Here is a 14,329-nt window from a genome sequence, read left to right on the forward strand (position 1 = left end):
GTTGAGCTCCGCTGCCCCACATTGCATGACACGTTAAACTCAACTAGAATCGCCACCATCAACTCGATATCAACAGACCAAAAATATTCGGAAAGCCTACAGAAACTATAGATAGTTAATGTAGGCTTAATTTATAGTTAATTTATTGCTCCAAACATAGACTTGGAGCAATGATTTACTGAGGAACTATTCTTTTTGGGAGCATGCTCTTGCAGGGAGTTCGCCGCCCCACCTGCCCATATGGACGGCACGCGCCTGGACTTATGACATCATTCTGTGGACATCCAAAATATTTGATGACCCTTTGACCTCAGGGGGGCGTCAAACAAGAAGTGAGCTAATTTCTCTGCAAGGCCTTCATGCATCCAAACCAAACTTGGCTCAGTCTTATGAGCGGATGCTTGTTTACATTGTGTCTCTGTTAGGGATATTGTTCTGAATACCCCTATGTATTTGTGTCATTTGTTCTGTCAGGCAGACTGTATTGCGCCCTTACCTCTAGGGGGGGTCATTTTCCCATTTGGTAAACATTGACGCGTACTCGCATAATGCTCTAGTTCATCCCACCAGCCGTCGTTAAGACCGATTACCGAGACGGTCGTCATGTAGCCGATTATGTCCTCCCGGCCGATTACGTCCGTCCGGCGGAATAAGTTTATCGAGTCCCATTATGCTTGACACCCACATTGCTGCTCGCAGCTATATTTGTTATTAATATTATTCTAACACATGGCATAGCGTTCATTCATGCAGCCCCTTTGGATTTTTTTTTTTCCCACAATCCACATCATCATCATAATATTTCAATTAGGCAAATCGTTTGCATGTTTTTCCTGTGTATAGCCTACTGGTGTGTAAGCTTATGTTGCAGTTCCGACCTGCCATGGTACATCAAAATAACAACACCAACTGCGCTATCCGCCATTGCACTTATACCAGGTATTTGTCGGTCAGTTGCGCAACTGCTTTATCAGTCTGTAAAATAGCACCATGTATCATTTGTGCTGGAACACGCCTCTGCTTTTTGCCGACACGCCACTCAGGGCGCAAGTTTAGTGGCGCAGGTTTGTTGCGGGGGAGAATCGGCTTTGCACCGGGTGCAAACTAGCCAAGATACATGCGTCGGTGTAGAAAGTCAATTGCGATGGATGCAAGATAGGGCCCATTGTGTCAAATAATTTTGTTTCCTACTCTCAAGTCATTTAAATGATTCACTTACACTTGAAGCTAAATGGTCCACTTTACTACCGCTGGAGTTGAATGAATCACAGACTGCAGCAGAGTAGACCGTTTGTGACTTTTAAAGGGTAGGATGTTAAACGTGGCTAAAGTGAAGATTTTAATGTGTGTGTGTGTGTGTGTGTGTGTGTGTGTGTGTGTGTGTGTGTGTGTGTGTGTGTGTGTGTGTGTGTGTGTGTGTGTGTGTGTGTGTGTGTGTGTGTGTGTACTCTGAGTATTCTGTACTCCAAGTACTCTGAGTACCCTGTACTCAGGGTGGACAGAGCTAAGAACTCTCTGTCCATGCTTCATATTTTAAGAATGACTTTTTCTTCTTGTGTCTTCTTGTATACTTGAGTGACTTTTAAGGTACTTAGGACAGAATGTACAGTTGTTATATTTGTAGTGCAGTATTATGATTACATTATTTAGACAGGAAGACGGCCTTCTTGGTTAGTGAAGGTGTTTAAACGCCATCTTGTACTGGGTCTTGTTCTCTGTGTTTCTGTCTGTGTTATTTTGCATATTATATAATACTGTTTATGCGAGACAGCTTTGCTTTTTGCTGTAGGGGTCTCTGTGCGGGCTTGGCGCACCAACAAGGTATTATAAGGCCAGGTGTGTGTTTTTCAGGTGAAGAGGCAAAGACGGACTTGAGGCATTGGTTGAAAAAAGTATTGAGACCTCTTATTAAGACCGTTTTTTTTCTTTCTTTTAGTTGTAAAATAACTGCAATCATTTTTTGAAGTCGCAAGTTTTTGAAATTGTTGGAGGCGAATGGAGACGACCTCGGCTGCTGTTCCCACGGCCCAAATAAAGAACAGCCGAGACGCTTCTAGTAGGCCTAAACATTTGACCATGGGCGCACACACTAGCATAGCATACACTGGCTTAAAACATGTAGAGAAAATATAGAAACAGCGGAGGACATTGAGGAAATTACATCCTTAATTCAAATATGCCGTTTGATTTGGCCTCAATTGGCTACGGATGCGACCTTGGGATGAACAACTAAACAACTTGGCCTATCCTGCATTTCTATTCTTTGTTTTTGCTTTTGTCTTTCCAGCAATTATTTTCTTCACGAATTGAAACACAACACTGCCAATGTGGCAGTTTCATGCGCAACAGGGATTTCTAATTGTTACTGTACAGTAGCGGAGTCTCAGGAGCTGAACCATCACTACGGTAGGGCTAAGAAGGTTCTACGAGCGCTTCAGACCAACCATACCAACGAACGACGTACGGAAGAGATTCGTAGAAAAGAACGTTTCGGGAAACAAGCAAAATGTTACGGTAGAACTTAAAGTCGATGTTACGAATGACGTCGCATTAAAAAGGCTTTAAGAAGGTTTCGCGAAACTGGTTGTGATGTCATACCATATGTGGAAGTCCATATATGGTCCTGCCTTCCGAGCGGTTTAACCAGCACAGGGAGCAGTCGGTATGATATCTGCTAACCAGAGAATAAACACTGAGTGCTCGTAGAAACCTTATGGAGTTGTGTTTGTGTCCAGGTCTCCAGTCTGCTATGGATGAGGAGAGAGAGGAGGAGGGCCTACCTCTAAGACCGCTCTGTCTGGGGAACATGGCCGCCGGAGCAAAGCTAATCGGTAAGAAGAGCATCTCTCTGTCTGTGACTGTTGTCCATCTCAGAGCTCAGCAGTGATGACTCCATCATTAGTCTGAGTAACTGCTATATATAATAATCTGTCTGGGGAACACGGTCAACTTATCAGACACATTTGAAGCCCTTTGAGAGCTTCTGTGTGGAATGATGAATGGTTATTAAAGAGGGTATCAGACACTTCTGGGGAGCATCTACACATCTTTCCCCTCCTTGAGAATGAGAGGGTCTATGAATCTGCGTCTAGGAGAGACCACCCTGCCTCTTGTCCAGAGAGAACAGAGACAACAGTCCCCTGTGAGCGGAATACACGGCTCATAAATAAGCAGAGAGTAAACCAACGCAGAGTGGCAGTAGAAACAATATGAGATGTGTTTGTGTCCAGGTCTCCAGTCTACTATGGATGAGGAGATAGAGGAGGGGGGTCCTACCTCTAAGACCACTCTGTCTGGGGAACATGGCCGCCGGAGCAAAGCTAAGAGGTAAGAAGAGGATCCCTCTGTCTGTGTCTGTTGTCCATCTCAGAGCTCAGCAGTGATACATCATGACTCCATCACTAGTCTGAGTAACAGCTGTGTGTGTGTGTTGAAGCCCAGAGCAGCAGCAGAGAGCAGACTCCCCTGAACCCAGCTGTGCATGCAGCATGAATAGCATATGTAACCTGTTTACAAAGAGGAAGAAGAAGAAGAAGAAGAAGAAAAAGGAGAAGCCAATGCATAGAAAAAGGTAAGGATTTATCAGAAATTATAGAAATACAGTGTCTATCCTACATCCAAAAACCTTTGTTTCACTTGAAGAGACCAGCAGGAGAGAGCAGACTCCCCTGTACCCAGCTGTGTCTCCATGAAGAGGGACCAATCTACGCCTCAACCTCCTGAACATAAAGATGGTCGACCCTCCAGAGAGAAGAGGTAAGAGTTTCAAACAAAAACACATAGTGTGTGTGTGTGTGTGTGTGTGTGTGTGTGTGTGTGTGTGTGTGTGTGTGTGTGTGTGTGTGTGTGTGTGTGTGTGTGTGTGTGTGTGTGTGTGTGTGTCTGTATAAAGTTCCATAAGTAGATTCAGTTGATGAACTTATTTGTTTAAACTTCACTCAATGCCTGCCTGGCTTGTAGCTGTTCCACCTGTGGTCTCAGGTAGCAAACACTGTCAGTCGGGAAGAAAGTACCCGAAAGCCCTACTTGAGAAAGTGATATCTTTCCAGAAAATGATTCTGGTAAAAGTAAAAGTCACCCAATAGAATTCTACTTGAGTAAAAGTCTTGAAGTATCTGATATTAATTGTACTTAAGTATCAAAAGTATTTTTCTGATATTATATGTACTTAAGTATTAAAAGTAAAAGTACAAGTAAATACTGTTGATAAAAAAAGCAAATCAACAAATATTTTCAGATTTCAGATATATTGGAACTTTCAAAATGCATAAACTATAATATCAATACAAGGGGTCGTTCCTCCCAATCCTCCCAATCCTCCCTCCTTCGCTTACAGTAACGACCCTGTTGTTAATTGACATCATCGTTTAATTTTTAATTTTAACTTTGATTTCATTCGATGATAAGGCGTTCTAGCAATATTAACCATTTAGCTAACGTACACACAAACACACACAGACACAGACACACACACGCACGCACGCCCGCTCCGTGTGCCTGGACACAGCCACAGAAAATGTATGTTCGGTACATGAGCTAAAATAAAAAACAACATTAAAATGAACATTACATTAACATTACATTAACATTACATTTTTTGTAGAACTTCAACTCGAAATAATCGTACAAGAACTATGACCAGTCAATGCCAGCTCGACTTATAAGTCTTGAATCAAATATCCTCACAACTTGCGTGGAGGATTGAGTGACACGTCTGAAGGCCCCAAATTACTATTGGACAGGTGCCCTTCTCCCACCCCTTAATACTAACGTTATTGAAACGGGGCAGAAAACCTGCCAATCTGGCAACACGCTGCTGGAGTCTGAACAAAATTGAACTGTGGTGGGTTGAGAGCGCTTGTCAATCAACGTCAGCAATCTCGCTAGGACGACCATTGATTGGCCCAACCTGCTGTTCCCACTTCCCACAACATGATAGTTCTAATTTATTCAGCTTTTATTTTGTAGCGAGTAACGGAGATGCAAAGGGGAAATGTAAAATTAGTAAGTAAAATTATACATTTTATTAAAGGAGAATTACACCGGTGTAGACATTAATCTGTATTGAAAGTGGGTCATATATGTAAACAAATTGTCACACAAATTTCAAATTTTGTTCCTTCTTCACCGAGAAAAGGCACAGTGACTTTTTGATGGCTGTTCACTCTCTGAGGGACGTAACATAACAGCCAATCAGCGTTCACCCAGTGAGGGACGTAACATAACAGCCAATCAGCGTTCACCCAGTGAGGGACGTAACATAACAGCCAATCAGCGTTCACTCTCTGAGGGACGTAACGTAACAGCCAATCAGCGTTCACCCAGTGAGGGACGTAACATAACAGCCAATCAGCGTTCACCCAGTGAGGGACGTAACATAACAGCCAATCAGCGTTCACTCTCTGAGGGACGTAACATAACAGCCAATCAGCGTTCACCCAGTGAGGGACATAACATAACAGCCAATCAGCGTTCACTCTCTGAGGGACGTAACGTAACAGCCAATCAGCGTTCACTCTCTGAGGGACGTAACGTAACAGCCAATCAGCGTTCACTCTAATCTATAATATCACGGCCGAAAACTGTGTGCGCCTTGGGACGATGTTATGAATGATGGACTGCGTTGGGTTCTCGGACTTCTCTGGTTCTTCCACAACAATTAAAGAGTTGTAGTGGTGAGGGTCATCTCGGCCAGAGTCCTGCACGGGTTTGGGTACCCGACGATTGACCCGGACAATTTGGATGAAACGGGTGAAAAATAACGTACTGTGTCGGACGCGGGCGCTGGTCGGGTCTGATGCCTGAACAGCGAGGGTCGGTCGCGGGTTTTGCGATTGCGAGCGAGACGTCTCCAGTGCTGGATCTGTTATTCAGGAGCGGAGGAGTCAACTAAAACCGCCACAGTGGATGATGTGCTTTTCAAAATAACACTGTAGGGTCAGTGGTTCCCGACCCCAAGACAGGTTTGAAAATGAGGAGTGCTTGTATTATTTTAGAGCCCCCCCCCCCTCTTAGACTTCCTGCTTTAAATGACGCAAAAATCACGATTTTTTACCTTTTTGGTGTGTGTGTGTGTGTGTGTGTGTGTGTGTGTGTGTGTGTGTGTGTGTGTGTGTGTGTGTGTGTGTGTGTGTGTGTGTGTGTGTGTGTGTGTGTGTGTGTACTCCACAGACACCAGGATAGGTCAAAGGTTACCAGTGCTCAGTCTGTACAGCATCAAACAGAGCTGGAGATGAACCAGGAGGAACTGGCCGACACACTGTGGGGCGGTAAGAGACTCTTAATTTGAAGACAGAGGTGTCGTGTTCTTTTAGAAAAGGTCATCGAATCAGGATCTCTTTTAACTCACTTTATTTGGTAAAGTGTCGGTATGATATCTGTAGATGCCCTGCCTGGAGCGTTCCGCCTCTAGAGTGTCTCCCCTGTTCTGGGTCGTGCTCCCTCTTAGATACTGGCTATGGTGTTGAGCGCCCGACCCCTACCTCTTCGTATGTGTGATGGTGCTGCCATCTTGTGGCTTTGTGCGGTTCTTACAGCTTATATGCTTGGTCCTGCTTCCTTGTGGATATGTGCGGATATTACAGCTCGTTATTATATGTGCTGATTTGCGTCACAGAAGAGACAATTATTTTGAAGGGCAGAAGAGACTCTTACTTTGAAGACAGGTGTTTCGGCAGCTTGTCCTACCTTCATTCAAGACGCCGCGCGAGCCCAGGCGAGGGGATATTTCAGACGTACGATCCAGTTTAGTCAAACAAAATCTAACGAAAATAGGATCTCTTGTCCTTCTAATTATAACAAAAAATATATTATCCTAAAGTGTACGCGAGTTACAGTGTGAATGCAAACGAAAAGGTTATATTCAAGCGTGTATCTTTGTATATAATTCGTATCGGCTATTCTTATTCGTGTTCGTATTTGTGTTTGTATTCGTGTTCGTGTTCTTGTTTGTATTTGTGTTTGTATTCTTGTTTGTATTCGTGGTCAAAAAGCGATATCTCTCCCGACTGTAGGGCGTGTTCCTAATGCGGCCCTAGCCTGGATACCAGCCTGAACTCCGCCCACAAAATATTTGGTCTGGAGATTCAGTCTGGAATTGAGCTCGTTGGGAGGTATTTGGTCAGATCAAAAAGTGATCTGACCAATCAAATTGTAAGGGCGGGCTTTATACGTTGATGGACAGATGATACACATTGACGAAATCAACCACGTCACCAAAGAGCGCTCAGCGCTTTTACTTTTTTTCTCAAAAATGCTGACCGTGTTGCCAATTTGTCCGTGTATCCTTAAATTCTTTTTACAAAACCGGCGTAAATCGTTTATGTCCATCTTCTTTTTCTACTTCTTCGAACGTGCGCTCAGTTGAGTTAGTGTGAGAATAGCTGTGCTTCGCACAACATACGTCACATACTACGTTGCTCTGATTGATTTTAGGTCTATCCAATTGAGCGAAGAGGCATTTTCCTTCCTGGTTCCGCCCTATAATCACAGCCCAATGGTTCGGTCTCAGACTCATATTCTGACTAGAATTATGAGTATGACATCGCCAGGCTAATGCGGCCCCCTAACTGGCCTCACATCCTGCCTACCTTTATTGAGTTCCAGGAGGCAGCTCAAACCAACATAAAAGAGCCAGCAGGGGGAGGTCATTTTCCATAAAATAAAACTAAGAATAAATTGTCCCTAACAACATTAGAATTTCTAATTTTAAGAACAGTATGAGAATATTATTTCTTCTGTTCAGACTAAATTTTAACTTTTTAACTTCAATGTGGAGATATCTTTCCTCTTTGGGGTTAAATGGTTTAATCCCGATACAGTATGTAGGGTTATTGCAGTGGTATCGATCAAGATATGTAGGGTTGTTGTGGAGGTATCAGGTTAAATGGTTTGATCCAGATATGAAGGGTTATGTGGGGGTATCATGTTAAATGGTTTGATCCAGATATGAAGGGTTATTGTGGGGGAATCAGGTTAAATGGTTTGATCCAGATATGGAGGGTCATGTTGGAGGTATCAGGTTAAATGGTTTGATCCAGATATGGAGGGTCATGTTGGAGGTATCAGGTTAAATGGTTTAACTATCTGACCCACTTGATTTATACCTCTATGTTGCCATGATTTGTTTGTTAATGTTTTCCACCCGCTTTTAATAGGGGTTACTCCAAATAGGGCATGAAGGTAAGTATGCTCCATTGAAAGGGAGACGCTTCTGTATAATTTGTATTACCTCACAGGACAATTTAATAAGAGGATTGACTATTTTCAAATTGTTTTTTGGGTAATACCATAAAGCGGTGAGGGAGAAAGATTTGTCTTGGTTGGTTAAAATTGTTTCCTCAACCCATTTCCAACTCCCTAACTCACTCTGGCCTGTATAGGCCCACAACAACGGAAACCTAGCATTATAAACAAGATAATAAGAATAAACTCCCAATCCACCTCTTTACCTCGATCTGGATAATCTTTTGTAGCTGATTCTTGCTTTTTTATTACTCCACAAGAAATCTGAGAATAATTTATTCATTTCTTTGAACCAGTAAAGAGGGAATTTAAGAGGAATTGCTGACATAAGAAATAATAATCTTGGAGTGTGTTTACAAATATTTACAGCAACAATAAAGGTGTTAAGGTCTATCACTTGCAGAGGAAGTTACCGTGCCACGCCTTGTAGTCACGTGACCTCAAGTTGAATAAATGATCTGAATTAGAAACAAGATTTAAATGAACTATCAACGTTGTTCGTTTTAGGGACATTTTTTATGTTGTGAGTGAACAAGTTGGTGCAACAAACGGTTTTATCTTTACCCCAATGAAAACGAGTTTAATGAATCAAGTATCGTGTTTGCTCATTTTCATTTCATATTGCCTTTTGATTTCTCTTCCAGGGGACCTTCAAAGGATCCGTTCTAAATTTGTGAGGGGAGTTTCAGACCCAGTTATGAAAGGTCTCCTGGATGACCTTTGGCAGCAGAAGGTGTTTAGTACTGAGGAAAAGGACTCCGTGATTGAGGACCAGAAGAGCAAAGTGGACCGAGCACGTCGTCTGATCGACATGGTGATGGGGAAAGGGGAGAGAGCAAGTCAAGCGATGATTGATAGTATGAAGAAGAGGGACCAACACTTATGCTACACCCTGGGTCTGATCTCTTCTCTTGCTGGTGTGGGTGAGTTGTTACCATGAATCTACTTTTTAAAGAAACGGTCTCTGCCAGCTTTGTTTTGACAAGAGAGGAGCTTCTTTGTTCTTTAATCCACTGGGATCCAGTGATTCATTATCATCGGGATTGCATTTGTATGGAATACGACTTACTTTTTTTGAGAGGTAGGGGTTTTACTTAGTGCTGCTGTATTCCTTGGCTCAATGGGGTTCTTGCTAGTTTGACAGGATACCTTTTATAGTTTGGTAACCCTCACCTTAACCCCTCACACCCATTTCTAAAGGGGTAAAACTAAATGCATATTTTTGTTGAGTGGTACATCGTCAGAAGGCGGAACTTGACCTGCCTGTGTGTCGATTGTCTTTGTCTTTTTATAAAACCCGCTCTGCCGGGCGGGATCTGTCTGATGATCGAGAGAATAAATATTACACTGATTGGCCCAAGGTGGCGCTATAGCAAAAGTCCAAAAATGCAAACTTCGAACAAACGTATCTAATAACCGCTTTGACTTAGAGTCATGATCGTTTGTTGACGCATGCATTTCCTCATGGTGAACAAATATGCCTCAAGAACCCATGACTAAAATCCTTAAGGATTCTAGGGTTTTTTACTGTGAAAAAAATACTTTAGCACCTATCATCTATGGACCAATGTCTTCAATCTGACATTAAGCGAAGTCTGTGCAATAAAAAAACTAAAGCGCCCAGGAGCCATTGACTTCTAAAAAGGTTGTGGTTTAAAACGCATAAAGACTGAAATGCTTATATCAACATCAAATTGGACTCCTATGATATTGAGTTATGTATTGATATTGAGATATTGATTCTGAACATGACAGTCAACCTATTTTCAATTAGGGCGTGGCATCAAAATTGGCGTGGCCTGTGACTAAAATCACCACAGTTCATAGAAGGAATGTTTGATTTGAGCGGGACCAACTTAGTGGCTGTTGGGGACCAAAGTTCCAACTGCTCGAGTAAAATGAAGTTGATAGACGAAACAACATGGCTGCTAGAGGCTCAAAATCGTTCAAAATTAACTTAATGCCAAAAGGCAAGGTTAACTTAAACCAATCTTCATCAAAGTGGATGTAGTCAAAGGCACATGGGTGATGATGAACCTCGCCAAATTGTATCCATGTCGGGCTATAGGGAGCGGTAAAACAATTGACTGAAAATGCAACCTCTCCAAATTGTACCCAGATCGGGCGATAGGGGGAGCTATATCAATTAACTGAAAATCCAGACTTTGAATGGGCATGTTATCTGACATTTTTCTTCTAAAGTCGTGAAATCCCTAAAGTGAAATTTTCGCCTATCAACAGATCAAAGCTGATGCTATTCAAGCGTTGTCAACCGTATGCAAACAAAACCGCTATTAATTGTGTTTGTCAGGGTCTTAATGGTCTGTGTCGCCGTCTCAATGGTCTGTCAGGGTCTTCATGGTCTGCGTCAGGGTGGGGCTGGACGATATACCGGTAGCACGATTTATACCAATATATTTTTGAAAGAGTGTGAGAAGGTGAAATCCTCCCCCTTCTCACTGTCTCGCATTGGAGCTATTGTTATTATTATATTGTGTGTTTGTGTATATATATATATTAGATTGGGCTGGTGGAAGTTAGTCTTCCGTCCCGGTAGGGGGCAGTATAGTAATAGTAAAATAGCTTTAGGTGAAGAATGTTCCCCCCCCCTACTAATGGTCTGGCCCATACGGCCTTGATTGGGCCAATTGGCATTTCCCTATTTAAGGGCTGCTCATTTGGTGTTAGAGAGGCGGAGGGTAGGTGCTGGCTTGATGTGAGGCCAGTACTAGTAACGCTATGCTAGATTCATGTTAGGCTATGCAATGTTATATTTTCTTAGTTTATGTTTGCTGACGGATGCAGTCGTTTCCTTTACATTTGAAACGTTGCTAGATTTTTGTGTGAATGTTTGAGACATTAAGGCCCAATCTCAATACTTCCCCTTACCCCTTATCTTCCCCCTTACCCTTGAAGTTGCGCGTTCATGTGAGAGCTAGTGGTGTCTCAATACCCAATTTGATCAAGATTAAGGGATAAGATTGAGTGCTATGTACCCCTTATTTTTAAGATGATTTGAGAGCTCACTTGCTCCTCCAAGGGCTATCCCAGAGCACATAGCGAAACCGGGATTTTTAAAAAAAAAACATGGCTGCTTGAAGCGAGGAATATTTTACAGCTATCTACACAACTTTTTATATGTTTATAATGACTCGGTTTGATCTGAAATGTGCTACACGAACGATGTATAGTATTGTAGGTCTTAACTGAAGCTTTCAAACGGTAGTTTTAGGATACAATTAGCGCGTATACCACCACTCCATTGGCTTATATGGTAGCTTGCCAGCTAGATGCTACAGGGCCTGCAGCGGATTCGAATTGTATCCGTTCGGTTCGTTTACCACAGTTCGGAGCATTCTGGAGATCCGCGGATTTCGGTTTCATGAAGGCATTGCCTTATGTAGCGTACTTTGCCTACTGTAGCCTACGTCCGATACAAAGGGTGTTTAGGACCCAGCGGAATGCATTCTCTCCAGTGCTGCCCGAGCCAATGAGACTTTTCCCGCCCCTCCCTTCAGCCTGTCAGCGTTCAAAACAAACTGGGCTTTAAACTTCGTTGCGCTCGTCGCCAGAGTTCTAAGCCTCGTCGGCCGTTATCCCTTACATGTTACACTCAGTGCACCATGTTTTCAAATGCATTTAGGGGAACATTTATTGCACAAAAAAGCCTTGCAAGTTGTCTGATTGCAGTCAATTAACACATTGCAAATTGCCGGTGGGTCTCATTCATTTTTGTGTTTCTCCCCCAAACCCTCCGTCAAAAAAAAGTCCGCCTTTTTACTATCACGGACATGATCCTAATCCGAACCGTATCCGAAACCGAGGCCCAAAACGTTTATCTGAACCGAACCGTGGACACACTGATCCGTTTCACCACACACCCTCAACTCTTCAACGATGGCGGCAGCATCTAGATATATATATATATCGCTCTTCTTCTCTGGCTTTTATTGGCGTTTCGGCGCTCTGGTGACGGGGAAGCCAGCTGGCGACGATGAATGATGACGTACCCGAAACCGAGTGGCGTCTCATTTCATAGGGGAAAGATCTCAGCCCTTGGCCCTTACACTTGCAAGTGCTAGGGTTAAGACAAAGACAAAGACAAAGCAAAAGGGGCAAGGGGAAGAATCGAGATTCGGCCAAAGACAAAGCAAAAGGGGCAAGGGGAAGAATCGAGATTCGGCCTAAAACTTCACTTTTTTTCTTAGTCCTCTGTCCGTTGCCCTCATTTTTGCCCACACTCGGAATTCCCAGTTGGCCGTATCCCAGATACGTGGGGCGACCACGCCGGTCCCTCACATTTGGTGGCAGTGGTGGGATCTTTTTTTCGACGCCATCTGAGAAACTGGAGAGACGAGGGGGAAGACGAGGACTCGGTGGCCAGCTAGGACGAGGACGAATCTGGTGGCGAATGGAGCAGAGGCTGTCCCGAGGGGGTCTACTGGAGATGGAGGATGCGGCCATGGTGAGGACCAGGCATCCAGCGGAGGCCCGCTTGAGGGGTCTGACCTTGCCGCGGTGCGTAGGCTCTTGGAGCGGGAGGCCTTCACCTGCACCAGATCCAGCACCAGCTCCGGCACATGCACCAGCACCTGCACCAGTAGCGCCCGTGACCTGGCCCAGGGCGGCCATTCCCAGGCTGGAAGAGGATAAGGACATTTGAGCAGTACCTCATGACATTTGTGAGGTTAGCAATGGCTTTGGCTGGCCAAGAGAGGATTGGGCCGTCTTTATAGTACCCTACCTCGCCGGCAAAGCACGCAGCGCCTACGTGGCGATGAACATGGGTCAGGCCACTGATCCCCTTGGTAAAGCGGCCTTTTCTGTGATTGTGTAACAGAGGCTGCTAAGGGGGAGACAGGGGTCGTGACCCCTTCGTTGTGGATCACCGCGCCTCACAGTGGCTGGGTAGCATGAAGGACTCGAATGCTCGCATCATCCGCTGGTTCTTGGCACTGCAGCCATTTCATTTCACGGTGCAGTACCGGGCGGGAAGGCAGAATACTGTGGCAGACTTTTTGTCTCGCCATCCTGTTGGCGAAACTCCAGAGGTGGTGGGAAATGTGAGAAGGTGAAATCCTCCCCCTTCTCACTGTCTCGCATTGGAGCTATTGTTATTATTATATTGTGTGTTTGTGTATATATATATATTAGATTGGGCTGGTGGAAGTTAGTCTTCCGTCCCGGTAGGGGGCAGTATAGTAATAGTAAAATAGCTTTAGGTGAAGAATGTTCCCCCCCCCTACTAATGGTCTGGCCCATACGGCCTTGATTGGGCCAATTGGCATTTCCCTATTTAAGGGCTGCTCATTTGGTGTTAGAGAGGCGGAGGGTAGGTGCTGGCTTGATGTGAGGCCAGTACTAGTAACGCTATGCTAGATTCATGTTAGGCTATGCAATGTTATATTTTCTTAGTTTATGTTTGCTGACGGATGCAGTCGTTTCCTTTACAGTTGAAACGTTGCTAGATTTTTGTGTGAATGTTTGAGACATTAAAACTTTTTCTTAGTCCTCTGTCCGTTGCCCTCATTTTTGCCCACACTCGGAATTCCCAGTTGGCCGTATCCCAGATACGTGGGGCGACCACGCCGGTCCCTCACAGAGATATGTCGTTGAGAAAAATTTCGCCATACCAGTATATTATATATTATTTTGATGTTGCCTTGCGAGCACTATTTTATAAGGCTCTCTGAGCCTACAAGCCAAGTTCAGCGGCTCAATCCCGCCCCTTATATGTACGTAGTGTTCTCCCAGTCCCACCCACGTTACGCATCACAACAAACTTTGAACAAAAACATGGCGGACACGGTGGTAGAGAGTAGCAGCCCCTACAGATTTTTCTTTTTTTCCCACAATCGACTTGCTATTTCTATGCAGTTTCACACATATGAACAATCCATGACATCATGATATTTAAATTAGGCTAATTGTTTGCATGTTTGTGCTAGGTATAGCCTATGTGTGTGTATGCTTATGTTACAGTTCCGACCTGCCTAAGCACGTCAAAGTAGCAACACCAACTGCGCTATCCGCTAGGGCACGCTAGGGCACAATTCTTTCAGTCAGTTGCGCAACTGCTTACTCG

General features: G+C 44.0%; 1 protein-coding gene across 1 annotated transcript in view; it reads left to right on the forward strand.

The window, feature by feature from the left end:
• LOC132455345 (NACHT, LRR and PYD domains-containing protein 5-like) overlaps positions 1–14,329 on the forward strand; it is a 140,383-nt gene that overhangs the window by 111,079 nt on the left and 14,975 nt on the right. The window contains exons 11-12 of the mRNA XM_060049157.1: positions 6,172–6,269; positions 8,889–9,167. Coding sequence (XP_059905140.1) covers positions 6,172–6,269; positions 8,889–9,167 — 377 coding nt within the window. The remainder of the gene's footprint in view (positions 1–6,171; positions 6,270–8,888; positions 9,168–14,329) is intronic.

Source organism: Gadus macrocephalus, chromosome 4 (genome assembly GCF_031168955.1).
Source record: "Gadus macrocephalus chromosome 4, ASM3116895v1".
Lineage (NCBI taxonomy): Eukaryota > Metazoa > Chordata > Actinopteri > Gadiformes > Gadidae > Gadus > Gadus macrocephalus.